The sequence below is a fragment of the Triturus cristatus genome, chromosome 2_1, assembly GCF_964204655.1.
Source record: "Triturus cristatus chromosome 2_1, aTriCri1.1, whole genome shotgun sequence".
Lineage (NCBI taxonomy): Eukaryota > Metazoa > Chordata > Amphibia > Caudata > Salamandridae > Triturus > Triturus cristatus.
Genome location: NC_140581.1, coordinates 869,827,037 through 869,851,504, shown reverse-complemented (window position 1 = coordinate 869,851,504; position 24,468 = coordinate 869,827,037). Strand labels below are relative to the sequence as shown.

Genomic DNA, 24,468 nt, shown 5'->3' with positions numbered 1-24,468 from the left:
GCGGTCGCCAGTAGGTAGTTATAGTTAGGACCCTGTTTCCATAGGAAATCCGCAACATTCTATTTGGAATAACTTTGGCGCCGGTCGACGAATCCTCGCGAAATTTTCAAAACTAATGGGGCGCTACGCTCCGCTCCTACCCTGAAAGTCTCGGGGGGATTCGTCAAGCGGGGGCTGAGAAAAAAGGGGGGTCCCAAAACGCGTTTTCCCCATGCATTTTTCCATAGGACCTTTAGACACAGCTACAGCCCGAACGGCTGAACAGAATTACTTGTAATTTGGCAGAGAGGTAGTCCTCAGGTCAGGGAAGTGCCTTTTGTAGGTCTGGTGTAAATCTGTTCAGTAGTTCCTGAGAAAATAGCATTTAAATCAATATATATATCTGTAAGCGCGCTCCGAGCGCGCACCGTAAGCTTACCGTACGCGTACGGTGCCGTGCGCGAGCGCGATTCTGATTGGCTGTTAGATCTTAGTAAACATTCGAATCGGTCGAAACCAGGAAGTGTCGGCCGCCATTTTCTCTCTCGCACTCGGAGGGGTGGAGGAAAAACAAAGTTGGATATCATAAAAAGGGGGCAGGCTAGACAGCTCCTAACCACCTAGCCTTGGTTATGGTGTGCCAGAAGGCCACCCAAGGCCCAAAAATAATTTTTTTTTTTTTTTTGAAAAAACGCCGAATACGCTTACCGTACGCGTACGGTAAAAAATTAATTTAAAAAAACCAAAATCCATATTCCCCCTCCCCCCCCCCCCCGTGTGCAAAAGGTGCCCGCAGTGCACCTTTTGTGCATGGCATATAACAATATTGTCAGTGAACATTTAATAGTAAACCTTTCCGAACGAAGCGCATAATATGTCCTCCGTGTGCGGACGGTGCGCGAAGGGCATCGTGCGTACATGGCCCATCCAGCCTAACGTGGGCACCGCGTGCCCACCGTGCGTGCACGGCACTAACTGCGTTAAGAGGGCGCGCGGTGCGCGCACGGAACGAACTGCGTGAAGTGGGCGCGCACGGCACGAACGGCGTAAAGTAACTTAGCATTTAAAAAACCGTACAAATTCACTGAAAAAACCATAGGTTTCACACAAGTTATAGTTAGCTGTACATTTCACTCGTAAAAAACCAATGAAATTCCACGTTATAGTTAGTGCAGGCAACTATAACTCACGCGACCGCAATCCTCTGCTAATGACATATGTGTCTTTATGAAAAAAAAATATTTGTAATATATGTATAGCTAAAATTTAATGGAAGAAGACATGGGCAAATAAGTGTCTAAATACAGTATTAGCATCAGCAGAGGATTGCGGTCGCGTGAGTTATAGTTGCCTGCACTAACTATAACGTGGAATTTCATTGGTTTTTTACGAGTGAAATGTACAGCTAACTATAACTTGTGTGAAACCTATGGTTTTTTCAGTGAATATATATATATATATATATATATATATATATATATATATATATATATATATATATATATATATATATATATATATATATATATATATATATATATATATATATCTATCTCGAATACTCCTCCGCTGTCTTTCGCTCAACGGCTATCCCAAAGGATGGACACAAACCCAAAATTGTGTGCAAAATTATTCCTTCTTTATTCCATATGTCGCCATAACGCGTTTCGGCTCGCCCGAGCCTTGATCACATGACAGTGGCATTTAGAGATTACTCCCCTTTTAAAGTGACAGTGCAGCAGTAATCATGATCACGTGACAAGCATGGCGCGCAACCTTATCAATGAACATAAAGAAAAGCTTAACCAAAGTACAATCTAATACAAAACATTGGACTTGGTTTCTATGTTAACAATACATTAAAATATCTGTTTGTTTTTCTTTTCAGTTAAACATTATTTGAAAAATCTCTGTAAAATACCGTCAATCTGTTCATGATTTAAATCATTTGCCTATGCTCATGAGGTTATATATATCTGATATACCTGTGCAAATATTTGCTTGTATTCTGGTACGTGACTCATGGTACATAATTTAAAAGCAGAAATAATAAAATATATAAATATTATTTCTGTAAAAGTGCAACGTGCATACAAACCCAATGTGAATAAAAGATAATTTAAAAACTATATATTCGAATAATTCTTGTTTCAGTGACGGGTTGGACCCCTAAAGAAAATTGGAACTCGTAATGATGTCCCCGTATATGTAGATAATATTTTTATGTGGTAATTTTATGAGCAAATGAGATCTGTGCATAGATGGTAGGATACTAACAATGCTGCAGATTTGTTATCATAGAAAATCATTAGATGATGTTGGTAAAATACCTTGGTTTATGTTACCATCAAGTAGCAATTATTGCTATTATGTGAGTAATTCTAAAATCTACGTTAGACATTCAATATTTAGAAATTCAATATATATTACAATCTTCAATGCATGAACGAACAGTTGGACCGGCCTTCAAATGAACCGACTGCACCGGTAAAGTGCCTAAGTGCCAGTGCATTATAGTGTGTGCAAAAAAATGCCAATAAATAGTTAAAAAGGTATTTTAGACCTTTAAAATTATATCTATTGACCTATCTATGTTGTCTTACATTCAGATAGGTACCACTGAAGATGAATCTATTCTAACAGCTTACATACCTTGAAGTTTAAATCATCAGGTATTGTTAAAAGCATATAAAAAATGAATAAATAGTAAAATATCATTTTTACAAATATATATATATACAAAGAATTTGAATAAAACTTGATATAACCAATGATTTAAAATTCAACGATTAACAGTTTATACAGCATTGTTGTAAAGATGGCAAGATCTACCTGGTGTGTGTGGTTGTTTTGATGCTCTCTCTACTAACAATCAGATTTTGCTAAATCAACTTATACTAGACATGTGTAGAGATCTTCTGTAGCATTGAGCCCAGCAGGATGCTTCGTGTCCATTTGTAAAATGTACCGTGTTTCTAATTTTCTTAATTTGTTCTCACGGTCTCCACCTCTCCTATTGGGTGCTATTGAGTCAATGACATAATATTGGAGGAGGTGGTTGTCAGATTTATGTTTTTCTCTGAAGTGCCTTGCAACGGGGTATGTGTTGTCCTGATTAGTGATAGCCCTTAAATGTTGAAGGATATGTTTAAAAACAGGTAATTTTGTGCTGCCTATATATTGTAGGTTGCATGGACACGAAAGGACATACACAGCATATTCTGTTTTACATGTTAGAAATTTAGTGATAGTGTGGTTGTAATCACTAAACGGGGTTCTATATGTACTGGCATTTACTCCTTGATTGCATGCCTTACACGTTTTGCATCTAAAAAATCCTTTGACTGATTGCATCCAACTACTGTTGCTAATCACTTCAGGACTGGTATGCACTAATGTGTCTCTCATTGAGGGCGATTTGCTATAAGTAATGGACACCCTCTGCGGTAGCAGGGGTCCTATTACTGGGTCACTAAGTGCCAATGGCCAATTTTGTTGTAAGATTTTATTGAGACTCTTGTGTTGTTGACTGTACTGTATTATCAGTCTGAATTCCTCTTTGGCGTTTGTATTATCCAAAATGTCCTGAGATACATAGTTGGAGTTGACTTTTCTAGAATTGTCAAACAGTGTCTTATCCACTTTTTTATCCTTGATTGCTTCCTCCCTAGTGCAGGACATGGACTTTTTTATGGCATTGTCTATGATACTGATTTTGTAGCCCCATTGTAGGAAGCGATTTTTACTCTCATGCTGTGCTGCTTTTAAGTCTAGGTCATTACTACAAATGCGCCTTATGCGCAGCATCTCCCCGTAGGGAATGCTATTGATAAGGTGCTTTGGATGTGCACTAGTTGCATGGAGGGTAGAGTTGCCCGCTGTGTTTTTTCTGAAGAGTCGAGTTTCTATTCTGTTATTACTGATATAGACTTGGGTGTCGAGGAATTCAATCTGGGATGGGCTAATGGTGGCGGTAAAGTGCAGATTTAAATTGTTCACATTAATGCTCTGTATGAACTCATTGGCTTGCTGTACAGAACCATGCCACACTACAAATAAATCATCAATGTATCTCAGCCAGATGACAACATTATTCCTAATGTTCTCCCCATATTGATCTCTGAGGACCAGCTCCTCCCATTGGCCCATATGCAGACATGCATAGCTCGGTGAGAAGCTGGCCCCCATCGCTACCCCTCTGGTTTGCTGATACAACTGGCTGTTGAACATGAAAGTATTAATGTGTAAACAGAATTCGATCATTTCTATTAACATTTTGTTGTGTTCAAGGTGTTGTATCGATCTTTGATCTAGGTAGTGTTGTATGGCCATTAGCCCATCCACATGATTAATGCTAGTATATAGCGAGGTTACATCTAATGCTATCAGTAAGTAATCATTATGCCATTCCACATTCATAATTTTCCTCAGAAAGTCACTTGTGTCTTTTACATAGGAAGGTAAACTTTGTACATACTCCTGTAGATAATAGTCAATATATCTTGTTGTGTGTTCCATAAGACTATTTTTAGCACTGATAATCGGTCTTCCTGGAGGTTCATTACAGTTCTTATGAATTTTTGGGATGAAGTAGATGGTCGGTGTTGTAGGGTTATCATTTTTCAGAAATTTGAATTCATCATTACTGATAAGTTTCGCATTATTCCATTTGATTAGTTTATGTTGGAAATCTTTCTGTGCAATTTTCATGTTACCAACGGTGATCCTTGTGTAGCAGTTGCGATCGTTTAGTTGTTTGTACGCTTCCTTATTATACATGGTAATCGGCCAAATTACAATGTTGCCTCCCTTGTCACTGTTGCGAATGACAATATCCTTGTTTTTCTGTAATTTCGATGTTAGTAACCGATATTGCTGATTTATTTTACTCTCATGTTTGGTTTTGGATTGTGTCTTTCTATGCAGTTCTTTGATTTGTGTGGTTACTATTTCGTGGAAGATGTCGATTGAATCACGCACCATTATTGGGTTGAACGAGGATTTGGGCTTGAATGGACTTACTCCTAATGTTTGCTTCGTGGGATTACTTTCGTTGTTTAGATCTTGCAGTACTTGCAAAATGGGTACATCAGATTGGGTCAAAGTCGGTGCAACTTGTCTGATTTCCTCTGAGGGAGTTTGTTTATGAGTTATTTGATTGACTGTGTTGGTAATGAAGTACTTTTTCAATTTTAACTTTCGTATTCCTTTATACACATCCAGTCTTGTCACTGCATAGTCAAAGTTTCTTAGTGGCGCATAAGAGAGGCCAAGTTTCAATATGTTTGTTTCTTGTTCCGTTAGCACAACATTGGAAAGATTAATGATTGTATTTTCAGTGTGTTCATCTATTGTTGTTTGTTCCTCCAATATCCCCGCCCTCTCCTTCTTATTGGTCTTTGCTCGTTTGTTGCGGGCTTTACGCCTCTGCCGCCGCTTGTAGTTGGAGGTACTTGGCTTGTTGGAGGTCTTGGTCGCAGAGTTTGTCTGCGTTCCTGACATAAAAAATTGAGTTCTTCCCCTGAGGAAGGTTTAGAGTTAGATCCCCCTGACGTGGGGTTACGCATCTCAGATTCGGATTCGCTGCTTCCTACTGAGCTGATATCTGATTGGGGGATATTGGTTCTTGGATTTTCTTGGCCCTCCTTTTGTTTGGACAATGTTTGTGTTGCGTCTATATTACGGAACTTTGACCTTCTCAAGGCGTCATAGCGTTTGGCGAAAGTAAAGATTTGGCCCATCTCGTAATCCGTTCTGTCTCTTTGGAATTTAAATGCTTTCCTTGTTTTGATTTTTTCCTCTTCTTTCTGTAACCGAGACATCATTTCGTTTCTGAGCTTATTCTGTTCATCTTTGTTTTCTTGTTTCTCTAACTCTTAATTTCTTCAATTTCACTCAGGAGCTTGGCTCTGTCAATGTCAGCATATTTAATTAATATAAGGGTCATTTTTCTAGAGGACTCAAGGTTGCATTCCGCCCATTCTTTCATTAGTTCAGGGTTAGGGTCGTCGTAACTAGGTGCCATTAAAATACGTAGACCCCTGGGTATCCTGTTTACCTCGATGTATCCCTGTAATGATTTAGATTCCCACCATTTGCTCATCTCGGATTTCATTTTTTTCTCCAATTTTCTAAATAGGTCTCTCACTGAATTGTTCGTATCTGTTCTTGCCGGTATAGATCCGGTTGTGTTGTTTGTACTCGGGAGGGTGTCAGAGAACATCCCTGTTGCTGCCGCTTCCCGTGCTCTAGCCATGTCAGCCGACATCATGGAAATTATTGTAATGTTTAACCTTCAGTTACTGCAGATTCCAACTTTACTGCGTTGCCTGAAGAATTGCACTCCTCCTCACCCCACAATACCCACTTCTTCTACTGGGGCAACCTTTACGTTGGTGTGTGTGTATATATATATATATATAGATATATATATATATATAGATATAAATAGATATATAGATATATATAGATATATAGATGCTGCTGTGCCTTTCAAATTAATCATAGTATTTACCCCAGTGGGCTGGAGGGATAAAACACACTGCTCAAACTGTCTGTTCCAATGTCCACTCATACGGACCCCCTCGTTCCTTCACGCGCTTAGTTTTCACCAAACACAGGATCTGCCGAGATAGCATAGGGGCGTCTTCGCGACCGAGCAGGCCGCCAACATTCCAACGTAAAGGTTGCCCCAGTAGAAGACGCCAACTCACGAGGAGGTTTACTTCCTTTAATGGAGGACTTCAGCAGGGCAGCACAGAATACCATCCCAATAGTAAATCGCCCTACGCGTTTCAAACACCATGATTAATTTGAAAGGCACAGCAGCACTCACTTGAGAGTAATTAAAGGGAACCACAAGTACCAGCATACCTTTGGACACGCCCACTGGGGCGGGACTTGGACAGTTTATCAGGTGTTCCCGAGGCGCTGTTGTTTGCAGTTCTTCAAGCCCGTGAACAAGGACACAGTGGTGTTTGAAACGCGTAGGGCGATTTACTATTGGGATGGTATTCTGTGCTGCCCTGCTGAAGTCCTCCATTAAAGGAAGTAAACCTCCTCGTGAGTTGGCGTCTTCTACTGGGGCAACCTTTACGTTGGAATAGATATATATATAGAAATATATATATATATAGATATATAGATATATATATATCTAGATATATATATCTATATAGATATATATATATCTATATATATAGATATATATATATATATATATCTATATATATATATATCTATATATATATATATAGATCTATATATATATATATCTATATATATAGTTAGTTAGGTGGGCATTTCACTCGTAAAAAACCAATGAAATTCCCCCGTTATAGTTAGTTCAGATAACTATAACTCGCGCGCCCGCAATAACTCGCGCGCCCGCAATCCACTGCTCATGACGTCACATATTACATCACTCATGACATGGTCAGTGGCATCACTCATAACATCACTCATGACATCATCCTTCTGATAGAGTGGCGGTCGCGCGAGTTATAGTTATCTGAACTAACTATAACGGGGGAATTTCATTGGGTTTTTACGAGTGAAATATCCACCTAACTATAACATGTGTGAAACCTATGGTTAAAGGGAACCACAAGTACCAGCATACCTTTGGACACGCCCACTGGGGCGGGACTTGGACAGTTTATCAGGTGTTCCCGAGGCGCTGTTGTTTGCAGTTCTTCAAGCCCGTGAACAAGGACACAGTGGTGTTTGAAACGCGTAGGGCGATTTACTATTGGGATGGTATTCTGTGCTGCCCTGCTGAAGTCCTCCATTAAAGGAAGTAAACCTCCTCGTGAGTTGGCGTCTTCTACTGGGGCAACCTTTACGTTGGTGTGTGTGTATATATATATATATATATATATATATATATATATATATATATATATATATATATATATATATATATACATATATATATACATATATATATAATGTCATTTGCAAGAAAGTTGTGTACAACACAGTGGATGTATGGACAAGATTTAAAGCAAAAAAGTATACTGATGGTTAAGATCAAAAATAATTCATATTTTATTACAATTTTGTGTAAAACATGAAATGGAAGGGCTGTGTCATTGGCTGTGAATGTGCTTGTTTAAAGTCCCAAACTGGAATTTAGATTTAAGGCGATTAAAAGCTCATAATGTAAAAATGAACGAAAAAAGCGGACTCACCTTTGGAGTGATGAAGAAGTACTGAGAAGTGCTTTCTTTGCAGGCAGTCTTCACCACCATTTCAAAAACCCGCCTCTCATTAACTGGGTCCATTCCCTTGAGAAATGAAAAATCTTGATTATGATTAAATGCCTTTGTTATACCTACCACTTAAAATAAGGGATGAAAGGTCAATTTTTCATGCAGGATTTTAAGGAATACAGCAGGTTCACGCTTAAATGGAGCAACGTAAATCATATACAGAGGCTATTGGATGTTGGTGTTCCCAAATAACGCACCCAAAAGGTCAAGTTACTTACCTTCGCTAACGCTTTACCTGGTAGAGACAGGATCTAGCTGCAGAGTCCTTATCTTAGAACCCTCCCCAGGCACCAGACTGGATCTGAAATGTTTTCCAGCAGTATCTCTGCGCGTTGGTAGAGGGCATTTAGTAAAGAGGGGATATAGGAGATCACAAGGCCCTTAGTTCGCAGAGCGGGGAGGATGGGTGGGTCGATAAGGAATCTGCGGTTAGATCCTGTCTCTACCAGATAAGGCGTTACCGAAGGTAAGTAACTTGTCCACCTGATAAAGACATCTAGCTGCAGATTCCTTATCTTAAAATCAGATACCCAAACAATACCATCCTTGGAGGAGGGGCTGTGAACCGACCGACCTACCAAAGATCCCCAAATAGGAGTAGCGGTTCCAAAGATAGAAAGGGACCAAACTATTAAAAAGATGATAGTTGAAGCAAGATTCTCACTGAAAGACTGATCCCCAAGAAGGACTACGGGAGCCCGCAAGGAGTAGAAAGCGACAAGACTGTGAAAAAACTCAGCATAGAACCAGTAAAAAGATGCAGCCCCAAAAGGAATGCAACCTACGATCGGGGAATGTAAAGGGATTAAGGACATTAGGCCATAGAGTCCAGGCTCAAAATCAATGGACGGCGCATACACAACGTGCTCAGCCCAGTGAACACATACAATGAACAAAGAGCACCCACTGATCGTCAAGCAAACTATCCAGAGAAACAAATTCAGAAAAAAGGGACCTCCGATCGTAGAATGATAGAGAAAGAGAGAGAGAACAATGAATGGTGAAAACCATCACAAGAAAAACAAGTAACAGTAAAGAAATCGCCCATTTACTGAGACCCTTGATAGATTTATATGGCATACTCCAAAATAATGTAACAGAGACACTCATTGAAGAGAAGGAAGGAAACAAACAAGAACAACCAGAAGTTTGAACCAGGTCACCAGGAAGGGTGCAGGTAAAATGCAGTGATGTACACTGTATGGAAGGCAAGATGACCATGTGTGAAAAATACACACATATAAACTGAAGTAAAATACATCTGCAAGAGAGCCATTCAAGATAGGCACATAATACATCTGCAAGCGATCCATTCAAGAAATAGGCACATACATGCATATAAAGACCACAAATTCCTGTAGAAACACAAGTCAAACAGAACGCAGCAAAAGCATTACCGCTCCTTCAAAGGTTACTCATCCTCCGCCAGTGAGCGGGAGGATGAGAAGTGGAGGAACGAGGGACACTCAAAGAACGGAGGTAACCAAGAAAGGACAGCGATAATACATCCTACTGTTGTAAAAGAAGAGGTTACAACAGTAACTGAGGTGGAGACAGTAAAACAAAGCTGGGAAACCGCAACACAATGCCACACAGAGCAGGAAGTGGAAGGTATCTCCCACTACAGAAAAACAAGGGTAACCGTACAAGAACCAATGCAACCGACTGAGGAAGTATGTCAGCAGGCAGTAGCAGGAAGGGCAAAGATTAACAGCATGTGAAAAGACCACGAGGAAGGAGAAGAAGGAGACTGCCAGGGGAAATGAAGGGCCGGCGGAAACTAAGGGCAACAAATAGTCTATTTTGACAATCACACATTGCCCAATTTATGGAAGCAGGAGGGAAACGGGTAAGAAACATGACCAACGCCTCACGGAAACTTGAGGAAAGATAGGATAGAAAGGGAAACCCAGCCTCTTGTGAATTAAGGATACGACACAAGGATCCAAACAATCAAGGGGAAAGATGTCCTAGGTGATGGGAACTGAAAGAACAGCAGAAACAACAGCTACCCCACGGACGTGAAGGCAGAGGTGTAGAAAATCCTTAGGGGCAGGAGGCAACGGTAGTGACCGTACTCCAAGTAGCTAGGTAGAACACGTAAAACGTAAAAATACAGACAAGAACACCAGACTGCGGAAGATTAGCAGCATCAGGGGCACAATAAAGGAGAAAAGGGGGAGGCACACAAAAAAACAGGGCCTAGGTGCAAATCAAAAGAATATGCCTACAAGATGCCGCTACTAGAAGGGCATCAGGGAGGGGGAACCAAGGAACCTAGGCTCGAACCAAGAGGAACAAAATATGGTTTGGAGAAAATACATGTGCTTCACAAACTACAATAAAATGAAGAGAAGGGCCACACCGCAGGGAGTAGGAGACCGGAATGAAGGATAGCTAGGCCAAGAGCGTACCTGCCTGTGGTACCAGTGTCGCCCATATGGAGGGGGCATAGAAAAGAAGAAATCGAGTTGTGTATAGCCAGCTTATAAAACGCCTCTAAGGCATACAAAATAAGTTCCCCAATAATGAAGAACAAGGGTACAGTGCATTTGCACAACGTAACAGACAGCCCACCACAGAGTAAGCATTCGGGTAGGAAACATCAAGCGGCAGAAAGAAGATGCAAGAACAGACTCCCATGACACCTCAAAGCAAAATGTGTTCCAGATGGCTGGAAACTAAACCTGTTCCTGACAGCATAACTGATAAGAAAAGTACCTGCAGAATACAGGAACACCACACCGGGTGTAACCCTGGAAGGGAGAGAGGGCTCCGCACTATGAAGGCAGACGAGTCAAAACAAGGGAAAATAAACTGTCCCTGACAACCTTAGCACAACGAATAGTTAAGACTCCAGACCACCAAGACTACCTCTGAACCGGCACAAGGCAGAGTTGGTATGTGCACCAAAAAAAGGATGCGCAATCAAAAGCCTTTGCAATTAAAGTAGGTTCCACAGCCTCTGAAAATCTGAAAGTACGAAACCAGGCAAGCCGAGGTAGAGCTATGGAAGAGGCCATAATTCGACCAACAGAATCGGTGGTATCCATACCACAGCGGATGCTAAGAGTGGCAGCTTGCTGCCCATTACGTACCAGGGGGAACAAGAGCATTCCAGGCGTCCTCCAGAAGGGAGGGCAAGAGGTGTTCCACCGAGTCCCGCAAGGCATGGGACCCAAGAAGTGTTCAGAGAGAGCAGGGCAGCGCTAGAAGAAGAGAAAAAACACCTACCACAAGCGTCAAATTTCCTGGCTTCACTCTCTGGAGGGACAGGAGGGAGAAAATCAATATTTTGGGTAGCCAAAGCAGCTGGAACCACAAAGCTTCTAGAAGAGGAATGTCTAAGGAGACAAGAGGGGTCTCCTGGGGCTGGGCGATGCCTGTAAGAGAGAGTAATCCACACGGGGCTTTGTTTCAGGTTTAGCCCAAGCACCCAGAAGAATATCGAAAAGACAGTCACTATAAGGAAGTACAGGATCAGAGTTAGACTGACTGGATGTAGAAAGCCAAGTAAAGGGTCTGTTGACTATTCCACAGAAGGAACCTCTGAATCCAGTACGACCGAAAATCGATTGAGCATTTCCACCAGAGCAGAACTCTCCTGCATTGCCAAACCAGGAGAAGATAGGAGACTGAAGGCTGGAGAAAAGTCACTCAAGTCAAGTAAACAGTTAAACTGCATAGGGTGTGGAGCCGTCTCTGAATTGGAAGGGGGGCACACCACAGTGTTTTACTTGCACAACCATGGTCCTCAGAAGGGAAAACCAGAGGTAGGGAGTCTGAGACAGTTGGCTCCATCAGCACTGCATCCGATGCAGTAACTGAAGCCGGTCTAGAAGGCGACACCTCAACGTCGGAAGAAGCGCCAATCGGCGTAGATGATCCACTATGGGGGCTGCCAACATCACGGGCAAGTCGAAGGGCAAGAGCCAGATGTTGGAGCCTCAACAGGCTGTGCACCAGCATCGCTAAGGTGTCAGACACAGAAGGCATACATGAAGCTGAGGGATAACCCACCGGTGGGGTCACAGTCATGACCTCAAGCACATCTGTGCGGCCTGAGGAGGCTTCAGAGGGAGGTGACGATCCAAGAATAGAATGAAGAGTTAGAGAATATTGTTTCATCTACCGGCTGCAGGATAGGCGGGGCGCAGGGCGGGCCCATACCCCGACACTTCAACAGAAGAGTGGGGGTCAGGGATATGTGACGAAGGCTGGTGGCGCTGCGACTTCGACCACTGACGCACGACTTACCCCCGAATGTCGAAAGAGAATGATGCCTGCAGGAACGGCTCCTAGAGCAGATGCGCGGTCGGTCTGTGCAGTGCGTAGGGGATCAAGGATGACAAGAAGACCTTGATGACTTGGACATCCGTGCTGGAAGGAACTTCAAGCAACGTTCCCTGCGTGCTTTTGGTCAGAGCTGGCGACACTTCAGAGTCATGGTGCTCACCCAGGAAGCACATGCAAACAGAGTGAGTGTCCGTGGTAGACATTTGTCAGCCACAGAACTCAAAAGGCTTGAACAGCGAGGACATGGAAGGAGAAAAAGGGCACATTGCTCCGTCGACAAAAAAAGGCAAGTAGGCCGCAAAACATCCAGAGGAACTGCAGTGCGGATCCACCTTGCTAGCGCAGAAAAAAAGGAACCAACGTCAGCGCGTCAGAGGGGAGGACTTACATTGACTTCGGAGATGTCATATTCGGGAGACAATGTCGCTGGGAAGTCGCTCGATGCCCGCTACCGACGCGCATTGGTACTCCTGGAAAAATTTCCAGATCCAGTCCGGCGCCTGGGGAGGAGTCTAAGATAAGGAATCTGCAGCTAGATGTCTCTATCAGATCCAAAATACAGAACAAAAGCATTAACTATGGCCATACTAATGTTTCAATAGCTTATTGCAAAGAAACAAGTTACTTACCTTTGGTAACTTTTCTGGCAGAGACTAACTGCAGATTCCTCACCTTGTGAATACCCCCTGGTGCCAGACTGGAGCTGGAGACTTTTCAATAGCAATTCTCTTGCGCCTTAGTAGATGGCATCATACAGTTCCGTATTGGATCAGTTCCATCATAGATGTGACGTCAGGACAACTGTATTTGTGTCACCTCCACGCTTACATCCCTTTCTTTCTGGGCTCTGTCCAGTCTGTGTGGACCCGGAGCCCAAAGAAACCAGAATATGCCAGCGTGCAAATCTACTGATTGGAATCCTATTAATGGACTGTATGAGTCTGTTCCACAGAACGATGAGGAGGGTGGGTCGGTGAGGAATCTGTAGTCAATAGAGTATGTAACAGAAAAGTAGTTACTGAAGGTAAGTAACTGATTCTTCTGCTCGAGACCTGTAAACACAGATTCCTCACTTTGTGAACAAAAACCAAAGCAGTACTTCTCCAGGTGGTAGGTCTGTGGAATGAATCAGACTAGGAAATCCTGCAGGACAGATCGGGCAAAATGCTCATCACATCAGACCTGGACATCCAGGCAGTAGCCTATAATGGTGAGATTTTATGAATGAACGTGTGGAGGGATGCACATGTAGAAGCCTGTCAGATGTCAAGAACTGGGAGACCGTGAGCCAGTGCAGTGGTAGCAGATTCTGCTCTGGTAGAATGAGCGTGCAAGCTTTTTGTGGGCGGCTTTCTGGGTAACCCATAGCAGATATTAGTGCATAAAAATATCTATCAGGGGATGGTTAATTTTTACACCATCTTCCCTATTTTTGCTACAGAGACACATTGATCATCCAATCGATGGTCTCTGGTCCCATAGACGTAAAAGCGGAGGGCTCTCTTAGGATCCATGCAGTGGAGCCATTCCTCCTCCTTGGAGGGTAACGTGGAGCGTAAAAAGCTGGCAAGGTGATGGATTGTCCAAACGTGGAAGGGTGCGACTACCTTCAGGAGGAATGCTGTTTTTGTCCGGAGGACCAACTTCTCAGGGAAGAAAGATGTGTATGGTTGCTGTACAGAGCATGGAGTTCGCTTACTTGTTAAACAGATGTTATGGCAATGTGAAACAACGTTTTTATGGTCAGCAGGTGGAGAGAGCAGCTTGGCATAGGTTAAAAGGGTGTGCAGATCAGGTATGTGACAACCAAATTAAGTTCCCACTGGGGCATCACAAAAAGTGTTGGCAGGTACAAGAGGATCAGCCATTTCAAGAAATGCCTCATAACAGGTGAACAGGGATGGCTGATTTGGCAAATGTAAGAAGGTAGAATGGGCCAAAAGATAACCTTTAACTGTTGCCACAGCAAGACTTTGCAGGGTTAGAGAACGACAAAACATTCTGATATCAAATTCCTTGGCTTGTATGAGTTGAATGTACACAAAGGGGGGGTGGGGGGGGGGGGGGGGGGGGGAGACTGACGGACATCAGACAACAAACTTGTCCCAGAGTATCGCATATACAGTTTTGGTGGAGGGAAGCCTGCCAACCAGAATGACACAAACCACTTTGGGAGGAAGATCAAAAGCTATTAACTGTCGCTGTTCAAACTCCTCACACGGAAGTGCAGGTTGTGCAGACTCAGGTGCAAGACTTGTCCCTGCAGTTGCAACAGAATGTCCTCCCAAAGGGGCTGCCCAATTAAAGGACAGATGCTCATGGATAGAAATATCAGACTCTCCTCTCACAGTCTGGCGTCACTAGGATGTTTTGGCCCCAGTCTTTCTTGATTTTTTAAGCACTCTGAGCAGGAGAAGTAGGGGTGGTAAGGCATACAGGAGTCTTGAACCTGTACAGAAGTCTTGACCCGAGTCCAGGACAAAACTGTCTTTGAGGGAGAGCGACCTTAGGAACTCCAGCGCAAAATATTTTTGACACTGTGCTCTCTGCAGTAGCAAATAGATAGAGTTAGAGTTCTCTCAATTTTGGAACATTCCCTGTGCCACCTCAGAGTTTAACAGCCATTCGTAATCCACTAGGCATTGTTGGCTGAACTAGTAGACCCTCACATTTGAATATCCTGCCAGGTGCTGGGTATTCAGAGAGATGCCCTGAGAGATCAGCCACTTCTGGAGACTTAGAGCCTATTGGTACAGGTTTAGTTACAATACCACAAGGCTATTCTGCTGTCTGTGAGCACCTCTACCTGTTCTTGATTGATGGTCAGGAGGGACACCTTCAATACCAAGTGAATCACTTGAAAGTTGATGTGGAGAGGAGCCTCTGCCAGAGACCTCTGATCTCCACATCTCCCAGATGACCTACCCAACACAGCAATGCTGCAACCGTGATAGTCGCCTACTCTGGGTGGGGTCAGACTCTGGTTCAATTGCGGTTGAGCAGCCACCACTGCAGATCTTTTGCAGTCTCCGCTGAAACCTGAAAGGAATCTTACAGGTTCCCTTGGTGTTGAGCTCACCAAGACTTCAGATCCCACTGCCGAGCTTGCATGTGTCACCTGGCTAGGTCCACTAAGATGATTCAGGAGGCCAAGAGGCACAGAAGCCTCAGAGCTACTCTCACTGAAATCTCCAGGACTGGCTCTTTCACGGATTCACATGCTTGAATTAGAATAGTTAGCAGAGTTCAAAGTACTTTTTGGATGTTACATCTAACCTATACACTAGGAAGAAGGTCATTAGCAGAAGGATCCATCAGGTGTGCATCCAACTCCGCTACAAGAGGCATAGGTACCAAGGACACAGAGGCCAATCTGGGGAGATCAAGATGATCTGGGCCCGGTGTTGTCTCACCTACTGAAAGACCCAATGAGATCGGAGGAAAAGCATAGTGGAGAGTGAAGGACGAGTTCAGGCATAGGGCATAATTCATCTGGAGAATCAGGACGAAGATGCTCCAGTGAGCAATATACAGGACGAAGATGCTCCAGTGAGCAATATAGGTAACATTTTCTGTTGAACCATGCCCCAACAAGATGTACTTCTGGTGTCTACCATTGGAAGAAAATCTTGTCCTACACATCCTGAATTCACACTTATGGCAAAGAGACAGTGTGTTCTGGGGGTGTGGTGTGCCTGCATGTTTAGGACTCCCCATCAAGAGCTGCTGCTGGCAGACCAATTTCAAAGTCCAGAGAGTCAATGTTTCCTCACTAAGTGATTTGGACATCTAGAAATGTCCTGTAAGGGATTGCCGCTGTGTTGTCAGTCAGTATGGGAGAGTGCACTAGCCAACGATAAATGAACAAGTTGTTACAGCCTCTTAAGATAAGGAAAACAAAATGACTCGCCATTAAGAAGATTCTCCTTACATGCTTGCGCCTCTAGGGTCTGAGTCAGAGGAAGCAAGAAAAGCTGTGGGAAAAACTATTTCAAAGTTGTCTCAGCACCGACTACAATCTGCACATTCTAAGGCATGCCTGCAGAGCCAGACATCGGAAGGAAGCCTACCACACAAAACAGGAGGTAGGGTGGAAGAACGGCTTCAATCCACTAGCAATTGCTGAGTGTTTTTAAGAAAGCACACACGTTTTTTGAAAACTGCCCTCACCCACAACGAGTTGTGGCATGCTTCATCATCGGGCTGCTACTAACGCCTCTGCGCAAGCCAACGCTAGAGGCGGAGCAATAGGGAGGGGTAGACAGTACAACAATGATACAAACAAAAACAAAAGAAGGCTGGATCCTTTAGTGCAGAAAAGATGAATCTTAAAACTGACCCAGGGATATCTCTCTAATAATTTTATTCCTGGATTCCCCTGTCAGATTAAAAAGGTATATATATGTGAAAAAACTATATACCCAAATGGATGGTGGTGGAGTGAGTTAGTTAGGTGCTCACCACCCCTCCATTCTGCATAGCAGTTGACATGTTTCTGCCGGTTCAAACAACTAAATCTCCGGCATTCCTCAGTAAAAATTTGATCCACATGCCCTTTTGCCAAACCCCTGTTATTTCCCACTGTTGTGGGTTATACTCCACCTGTCAGTCTGGAGTTCCTCTTATAACTTACTCCTTCAAAGATTAGGAACTAAAAGAAAGAATACGAAAGTAACTTCCACATAAAACGAAAAAAGTAAAATAAAATCTTAATCACGTGTGCTCTCAGACAAACAACAGAAATTGCCAATCACCCATTTGGTGTAGCCAGAATTATAGTCTATGTGGTATTAAATCTACCATCATAGTGTAACAGGCAAATAATAGCCCTCCCAGTGGTATCTTAGAAGCACACTCATTTCTGTGCTCAATACCCATTCAGATAAAATTCCTTGTATATTTAATTTTTGTGCATCACACACAAGGAGAAACATGCCGAAACACATGTGATAAAACATCTCTCATCACCCCCACATGTATTCCAAGGGTATACAGGTTTTACTACCCTCCTTTTAGAAAGAAGATCTTAAATATATTCATCTGGGATCATGCGATATCCAGATATTCCCATTGCTTACCAGAGTTTATTAAGCAATTTGCTTAAAAAGGCACTGGAGTAGAGAGCGACCCTCTGTAGTCAAACACTGCGGGAGGGAAACACAAAGTGTATTCAATTCCTAAAATTGTAATTCATACCGGCTGGCATACACCTACACACGATATTTCACTCGTGTTTCAAAATTCCCTCAATGTCGTGTATATGCCAAACCTCATATCTTGTTTGTTATTAGGAATATGCAACGTTACCCTTTTTCCACATCCCGTTGGGGCCCCGATGGCTCTTATGTGTCCGGATAAACATATTTATATATATATCTATCCCCCTCACACACACACACATATAGTACAGGGGCAGAACTTCACTATCCATAATGAGGCCTCTATGTTACTACCGCATACTCGAGTGCAGAGATTATATCTTCGAGTAACTCCGGCATAGATGTAGTAAGCCCCCCTCAATTACTGGCCAAATATCCCCTTACTTCGTCAAGAGTGGTGCGCTGCCTCCTGATTCCGTCTCTCCTGGTGCCGTGTAGACTGCCTGGATATCGTGCCCTCCGTATTTACACTTCCGCTATCGATTCACGTGATGTGTGCGAGTGACGATGCACGCAACACGTGATCTAGCGGCAGAGCACGCAATCATCAGTAGGACTATACCGCTAACCTCCCTAGTATGAACCAATATGGCGGAACCAGTCTTTGTATATAACGACCTCTTATCACGGAGTGAAAAAAGGTGAAAGCCTTACATTTGGAAGTAAGCTCATAAATCATGGATCCTATCAAGGCACATATCACCTAGAGATTAGACCAATATCCTTGCTAGTATGATCAAATGTATTTTCAAAATGCCTTTATGTGCATAAACCTATTGTCACAGGATGTTAATTTAAACAACAGCAGCCACACCCCCAGGGATGGGCTCATTAATCAAGTTATTGATTTCACGGACAATCTTGCCAAGGCTCCTACTCACACATTATTTGATGGAATGTTTTTAATGATGTTAGTGCTTCTATTCAATCAAAAAGCCCATCACCTACTATTTCAGTACATTCTCACCAACATGTTCTCTACTCCATAGGTTCACCCAATGCATTATTTCCTGATCCTGGGTTATTTTCTCCCTAGGGTAGACCACGGTATATCGTCATTAAGTCCCGTTTCATGACTCCTAGTACGATATACCCACTTCTGCTCCTGTATGAAGAGAACTTGTGAGGGATCCCTTATCGAAGGTCTAATAGTGGGTTTATCCAATACAGTCCAAAATATGTCCTGTATCGTGTGCTCCTTCTCCGCATAATGTAGAGTGAGACGTGTGTTGGTCCTGGAGCACCTGATGTTGCTCCTATGCTCCATGATTCTCACCTTGACCTTTCTGCAGGTCATCCCAATGTAGATGAGGTTACACGGGCACCTGATCATGTAAATAACATTTGATGAGTTACAGTTGTTATGTACTCGCTGTTGCCAAGGGTATTTTAAGCCCACGTCCACCTATAGTATTTCTGGTCAGGGAACAGACATCACAAGATCCACATTGCGTATGTCCCGTGACCGGTGGTAGAAACCCGCCAACCCGGGGAACCCCCCGGGCACTGTTTTGTGGTCGAGAATGTACTAGTTGATCCCTAAGATTTTGGCCCCTCCTAAAGGCAAAGAGGGGTTTCTCAAGTTTCAGGCCACTGGAGTTCAATATCCGCCAGTGTTTCAGAATGATACGTTTGATAGCCGTGGAAGAAGTATTAAAAGTCGTCACACAGACTATCTTATCACTAGTTGGTTTTTCTACTTTTGTTAGTAGTGCCTCTCTAGGGCAGTTCCATGCTCGTTTACGAGCTCGCCTGATAATTTGTTTCGGATACACTCTCTCATCCAATTTACCTGCTAGGTGTGCTGCGTCTGTCTTAAATTCATTAGGTTCAGAACAGTTCCTGCGAAGTCGCAGGAACTGACCTACCGGAAGGTTTTCCCGTAGGGCTCTGGGATGAAAACTCCCAAAATGCAAAAGTCCGTTCTTATCCGTGATCTTATGATGGACTTTTGTAGACAATTTGCCCTCCAAAGGGGAGATGACCAGATCAAAAAAAGGTAGACTCTCCTTGGCGATAGTCTTGGTAAAATGTAAAAACTGTTTTTTTGCATTTAACCATTGCATGAATGCCTTTATAGATGACTCGTCCCCCCTCCAGATAAGGAGGACGTCATCTATAAACCGTTTCCAGACCCGTATGTTATTAGTCCATGGATTTTCTGCGTTGAAGATGTATTTTTGTTCAAAAGTTGCCACATAGAGACCCGCTAGACTGGGTGCAAAGGCACTACCCATTGAAGTACCATGGGTTTGCAGATAGAGTACTCCATTAAACTCAAAAAAATTCCGGGTTAAAGCTAACTCGGCCAGATGTAAAATGAATGGTCCAGGGGTCTGGTACTGCCAATCCAGGTCAAATAAGAGTTCCTCAATCATGCTCAACGTTTCTTGCTGCGGAATATTGGTATAAAGGGACTCAATGTCCAATCCCACCAAAAATTCCACGTCTGGGTTAAAGGTCATATCCGTTAAAAGATTGAGTACTTCCGTTGTGTCTTTAAGGTATGCCCGTCTACTCTGCACCAAAGGTTTGAAGTAAAAATCACAGAATTGTGACAAGGGCTCCAATATGGAGTTTATTCCTGCCACAATTGGTCTTCCTGGTGGAGGTCTAGTTACTTTGTGTACTTTAGGCAGAGTATAAAATGCTGGTACCACAGGATCTTTCTTTGTTAAAAAGCCTGCCTCATGTTCCGTTATCCAGTCATTATTTAGGGCTTCTTCTACCATCTGATTTTACTTTCACGTGTTGGGAGAACGTGTTGCTTACCGTGTGGTTTGGGGTATCTCTCTCACCGAACATGTCTCTTGAACAGGGATTAGCCTTTGATGAGGAATTGGTCCAAGGCATTTTGGATGGACCTTCACTACTTGGGGAAACAACTATTAACCAAGTGTTAACCCAGGGTGAGGGCTGGGACACCCTTATTGAATTAAGGAAAACTCATGTAAAGGCCATTCTACATGGAGCAATACTAACGGAGTATTTGAGGGCAAATGCTGCACCTCGAGGCCTTTTGGTGACTAACAAACCTTTGATCTTTCTGGAAGACTCGTCTTTCAGGAAGGATTGGGCCTTGATTGCATGGAAATGCACAAGAGATTGGTTAGTCCTAATTATAACAACGGCCAAGAGAATTGTAGACACATTGCTCATACAAATACAAAATAGTGAGCAGGGTCTGAGAGCGAGTGTAGTTTTGGCTACATACAAGCGGAAACTAGAAGAGACCAATGTAGAAATAGGAGAGTATAAGGACTATCTTCTCCAGTCAAAAATCTCCAAACTACAAAAGGACCTGAAGAAATTCTCTAAAGAGAAAGTATACCCGTACACAACGGAAGAATATGCACAGAAAAAACTGGAAGAAGCAAAGAAGGGACAACAGGGAGACCGGAGGAGCTCGGACTCCATGAGCTCTAATAGTGATGGTAGTGAAAGTGAGAATAGGCCAAGGAGGAGGGGGCGTGGGAGAGGCAGGGGACAGTATCAAGGCCAAGGGTACAATTTTAATCCGATGTACCAGAATTATCAAGGCCACAGTTTTGCCTGGCCCCCGATATATCAGCCTTTCCCACCCATGCAGGGCCCCAGTAACATCCAGAATTTCCCACAATTACCTGGTTCCCCTTTTTTAGGCAGAGGCAGAGGCAGGGGCCGGGGCAGGGGGAGGCAGAGAGGCAACCTGGGTGTCCAATGGGAAGATTTGAATCAAAGAGTCACCCGGAGCATGGCACGGGATCCAGTACCGGGAACCAGCAGGGAAACAACCTAGTTATGAACCTCACGGACCTTCCCCTCACATCAATACAAGAAAGGGTACTGAATAAGGGCCTGGGTTTTGTCCCCACGAATATTATGGACAGTTTCAGGGTACGCCAGGAACTTTCCGATTTTTTTTCGCTCCGTGAGACTTAATGTCTTTTTTTCAGATCAGGAGGATAGATCAGAGAAAAGAGGGGACACGAATTTTCGCCCAAAATCAACTTTCACACCTATGAATTCGGTTTTACCGAATGAAATTACCACTTTTGAAAGGGCGGTTGTATTTGACATAAACAAATTGGGTGTTACCCAAAAACAACCTTTCAGAAATATTACAAGAGAAGAAAGGGAAGCCCTAGATGATCTTAAGAGAAATCAAGATATCACTATAAAACCCGCCGATAAGGGGGGAGCAATAGTGATTCAACTGAAAGAGGTATACGAAAATGAATGTAAGAGATTATTGGGAGATGAGAGGAATTACAAAATTCTTCTGAGTGATCCTACCCCAGGACTAAAAAGAGAGATCGGAATGATGGTAGAAGAAGCCCTAAATAATGACTGGATAACGGAACATGAGGCAGGCTTTTTAACAAAGAAAGATCCTGTGATACCAGCATTTTATACTCTTCCTGGTGGAGGTCTAGTTACTTTGTGTACTTTAGGCAGACCAATTGTGGCAGGAATAAACTCCATATTGGAGCCCTTGTCACAATTCTGTGATTTTTACTTCAAACCTTTGGTGCAGAGTAGACGGGCATACCTTAAAGACACAACGGAAGTACTCAATCTTTTAACGGATATGACCTTTAACCCAGACGAGGAATTTTTGGTGGGATTGGACATTGAGTCCCTTTATACCAATATTCCGCAGCAAGAAACGTTGAGCATGATTGAGGAACTCTTATTTGACCTGGATTGGCAGTACCAGACCCCTAGACCATTCATTTTACATCTGGCCGAGTTAGCTTTAACCCGGAATTTTTTTGAGTTTAATGGAGTACTCTATCTGCAAACCCATGGTACTTCAATGGGTAGTGCCTTTGCACCCAGTCTAGCGGGTCTCTATGTGGCAACTTTTGAACAAAAATACATCTTCAACGCAGAAAATCCATGGACTAATAAGATACGGGTCTGGAAACGGTTTATAGATGACGTCCTCCTTATCTGGAGGGGGGACGAGTCATCTATAAAGGCATTCATGCAATGGTTAAATGCAAAAAAACAGTTTTTACATTTTACCAAGACTATCACCAAGGAGAGTCTACCTTTTTTGGATCTGGTCATCTCCCCTTTGGAGGGCAAATTGTCTACAAAAGTCCATCATAAGATCACGGATAAGAACAGACTTTTGCATTTTGGGAGTTTTCATCCCAGAGCCCTACGGGAAAACCTTCCGGTAGGTCAGTTCCTGCGACTTCGCAGGAACTGTTCTGAACCTAATGAATTTAAGACAGAGGCAGCACACCTAGCAGGTAAATTGGATGAGAGAGGGTATCCGAAACAAATTATCAGGCGAGCTCGTAAACGAGCATGGAACTGCCCTAGAGAGGCACTACTAACAAAAGTAGAAAAACCAACTAGTGATAAGATAGTCTGTGTGACGACTTTTAATACTTCTTCCACGGCTATCAAACGTATCATCCTGAAACACTGGCGGATATTGAACTCCAGTGGCCTGAAACTTGAGAAACCCCTCTTTGCCTTTAGGAGGGGCCAAAATCTTAGGGATCAACTAGTACATTCTCGACCACAAAACAGTGCCCGGGGGGTTCCCCGGGTTGGCGGGTTTCTACCCCCGGTCACGGGACATACGCAATGTGGATCTTGTGATGTCTGTTCCCTGACCAGACATACTAAAGAGGTGGACGTGGGCTTAAAATACCCTTGGCAACAGCGAGTACATACCAACTGTAACTCATCAAATGTTATTTACATGATCAGGTGCCCGTGTAACCTCATCTACATTGGGATGACCTGCAGAAAGGTCAAGGTGAGAATCATGGAGCATAGGAGCAACATCAGGTGCTCCAGGACCAACACACGTCTCACTCTACATTATGCGGAGAAGGGGCACACGATACAGGACATATTTTGGACTGTATTGGATAAACCCACTATTAGACCTTCGATAAGGGATCCCTCACAAGTTCTCTTCATACGGGAGCAGAAGTGGGTATATCGTACTAGGAGTCATGAAACGGGACTTAATGACGATATACCGTGGTCTACCCTAGGGAGAAAATAACCCAGGATCAGGAAATAATGCATTGGGTGAACCTATGGAGTAGAGAACATGTTGGTGAGAATGTACTGAAATAGTAGGTGATGGGCTTTTTGATTGAATAGAAGCACTAACATCATTAAAAACATTCCATCAAATAATGTGTGAGTAGGAGCCTTGGCAAGATTGTCCCTGAAATCAATAACTTGATTAATGAGCCCATCCCTGGGGGTGTGGCTGCTGTTGTTTAAATTAACATCCTGTGACAATAGGTTTATGCACATAAAGGCATTTTGAAAATACATTTGATCATACTAGCAAGGATATTGGTCTAATCTCTAGGTGATATGTGCCTTGATAGGATCCATGATTTATGAGCTTACTTCCAAATGCAAGGCTTTCACCTTTTTTCACTCCGTGATAAGAGGTCGTTATATACAAAGACTGGTTCCGCCATATTGGTTCATACTAGGGAGGTTAGCGGTATAGTCCTACTGATGATTGCGTGCTCTGCCGCTAGATCACGTGTTGCGTGCATCGTCACTCGCACGCATCACGTGAATCGATAGCGGAAGTGTAAATACGGAGGGCACGATATCCAGGCAGTCTACACAGCACCAGGAGAGACGGAATCAGGAGGCAGCGCACCACTCTTGACGAAGTAAGGGGATATTTGGCCAGTAATTGAGGGGGGCTTACTACATCTATGCCGGAGTTACTCGAAGATATAATCTCTGCACTCGAGTATGCGGTAGTAACATAGAGGCCT

General features: G+C 43.2%; 1 protein-coding gene across 1 annotated transcript in view; it reads right to left on the bottom strand.

The window, feature by feature from the left end:
• The window catches only part of SMC5 (structural maintenance of chromosomes 5), a 680,994-nt gene that overhangs the window by 79,666 nt on the left and 576,860 nt on the right, over positions 1-24,468 (bottom strand). The window contains exon 23 of the mRNA XM_085633014.1: positions 8,172-8,267. Within this exon, the coding sequence (XP_085489140.1) occupies positions 8,172-8,267 (96 nt within the window). The remainder of the gene's footprint in view (positions 1-8,171; positions 8,268-24,468) is intronic.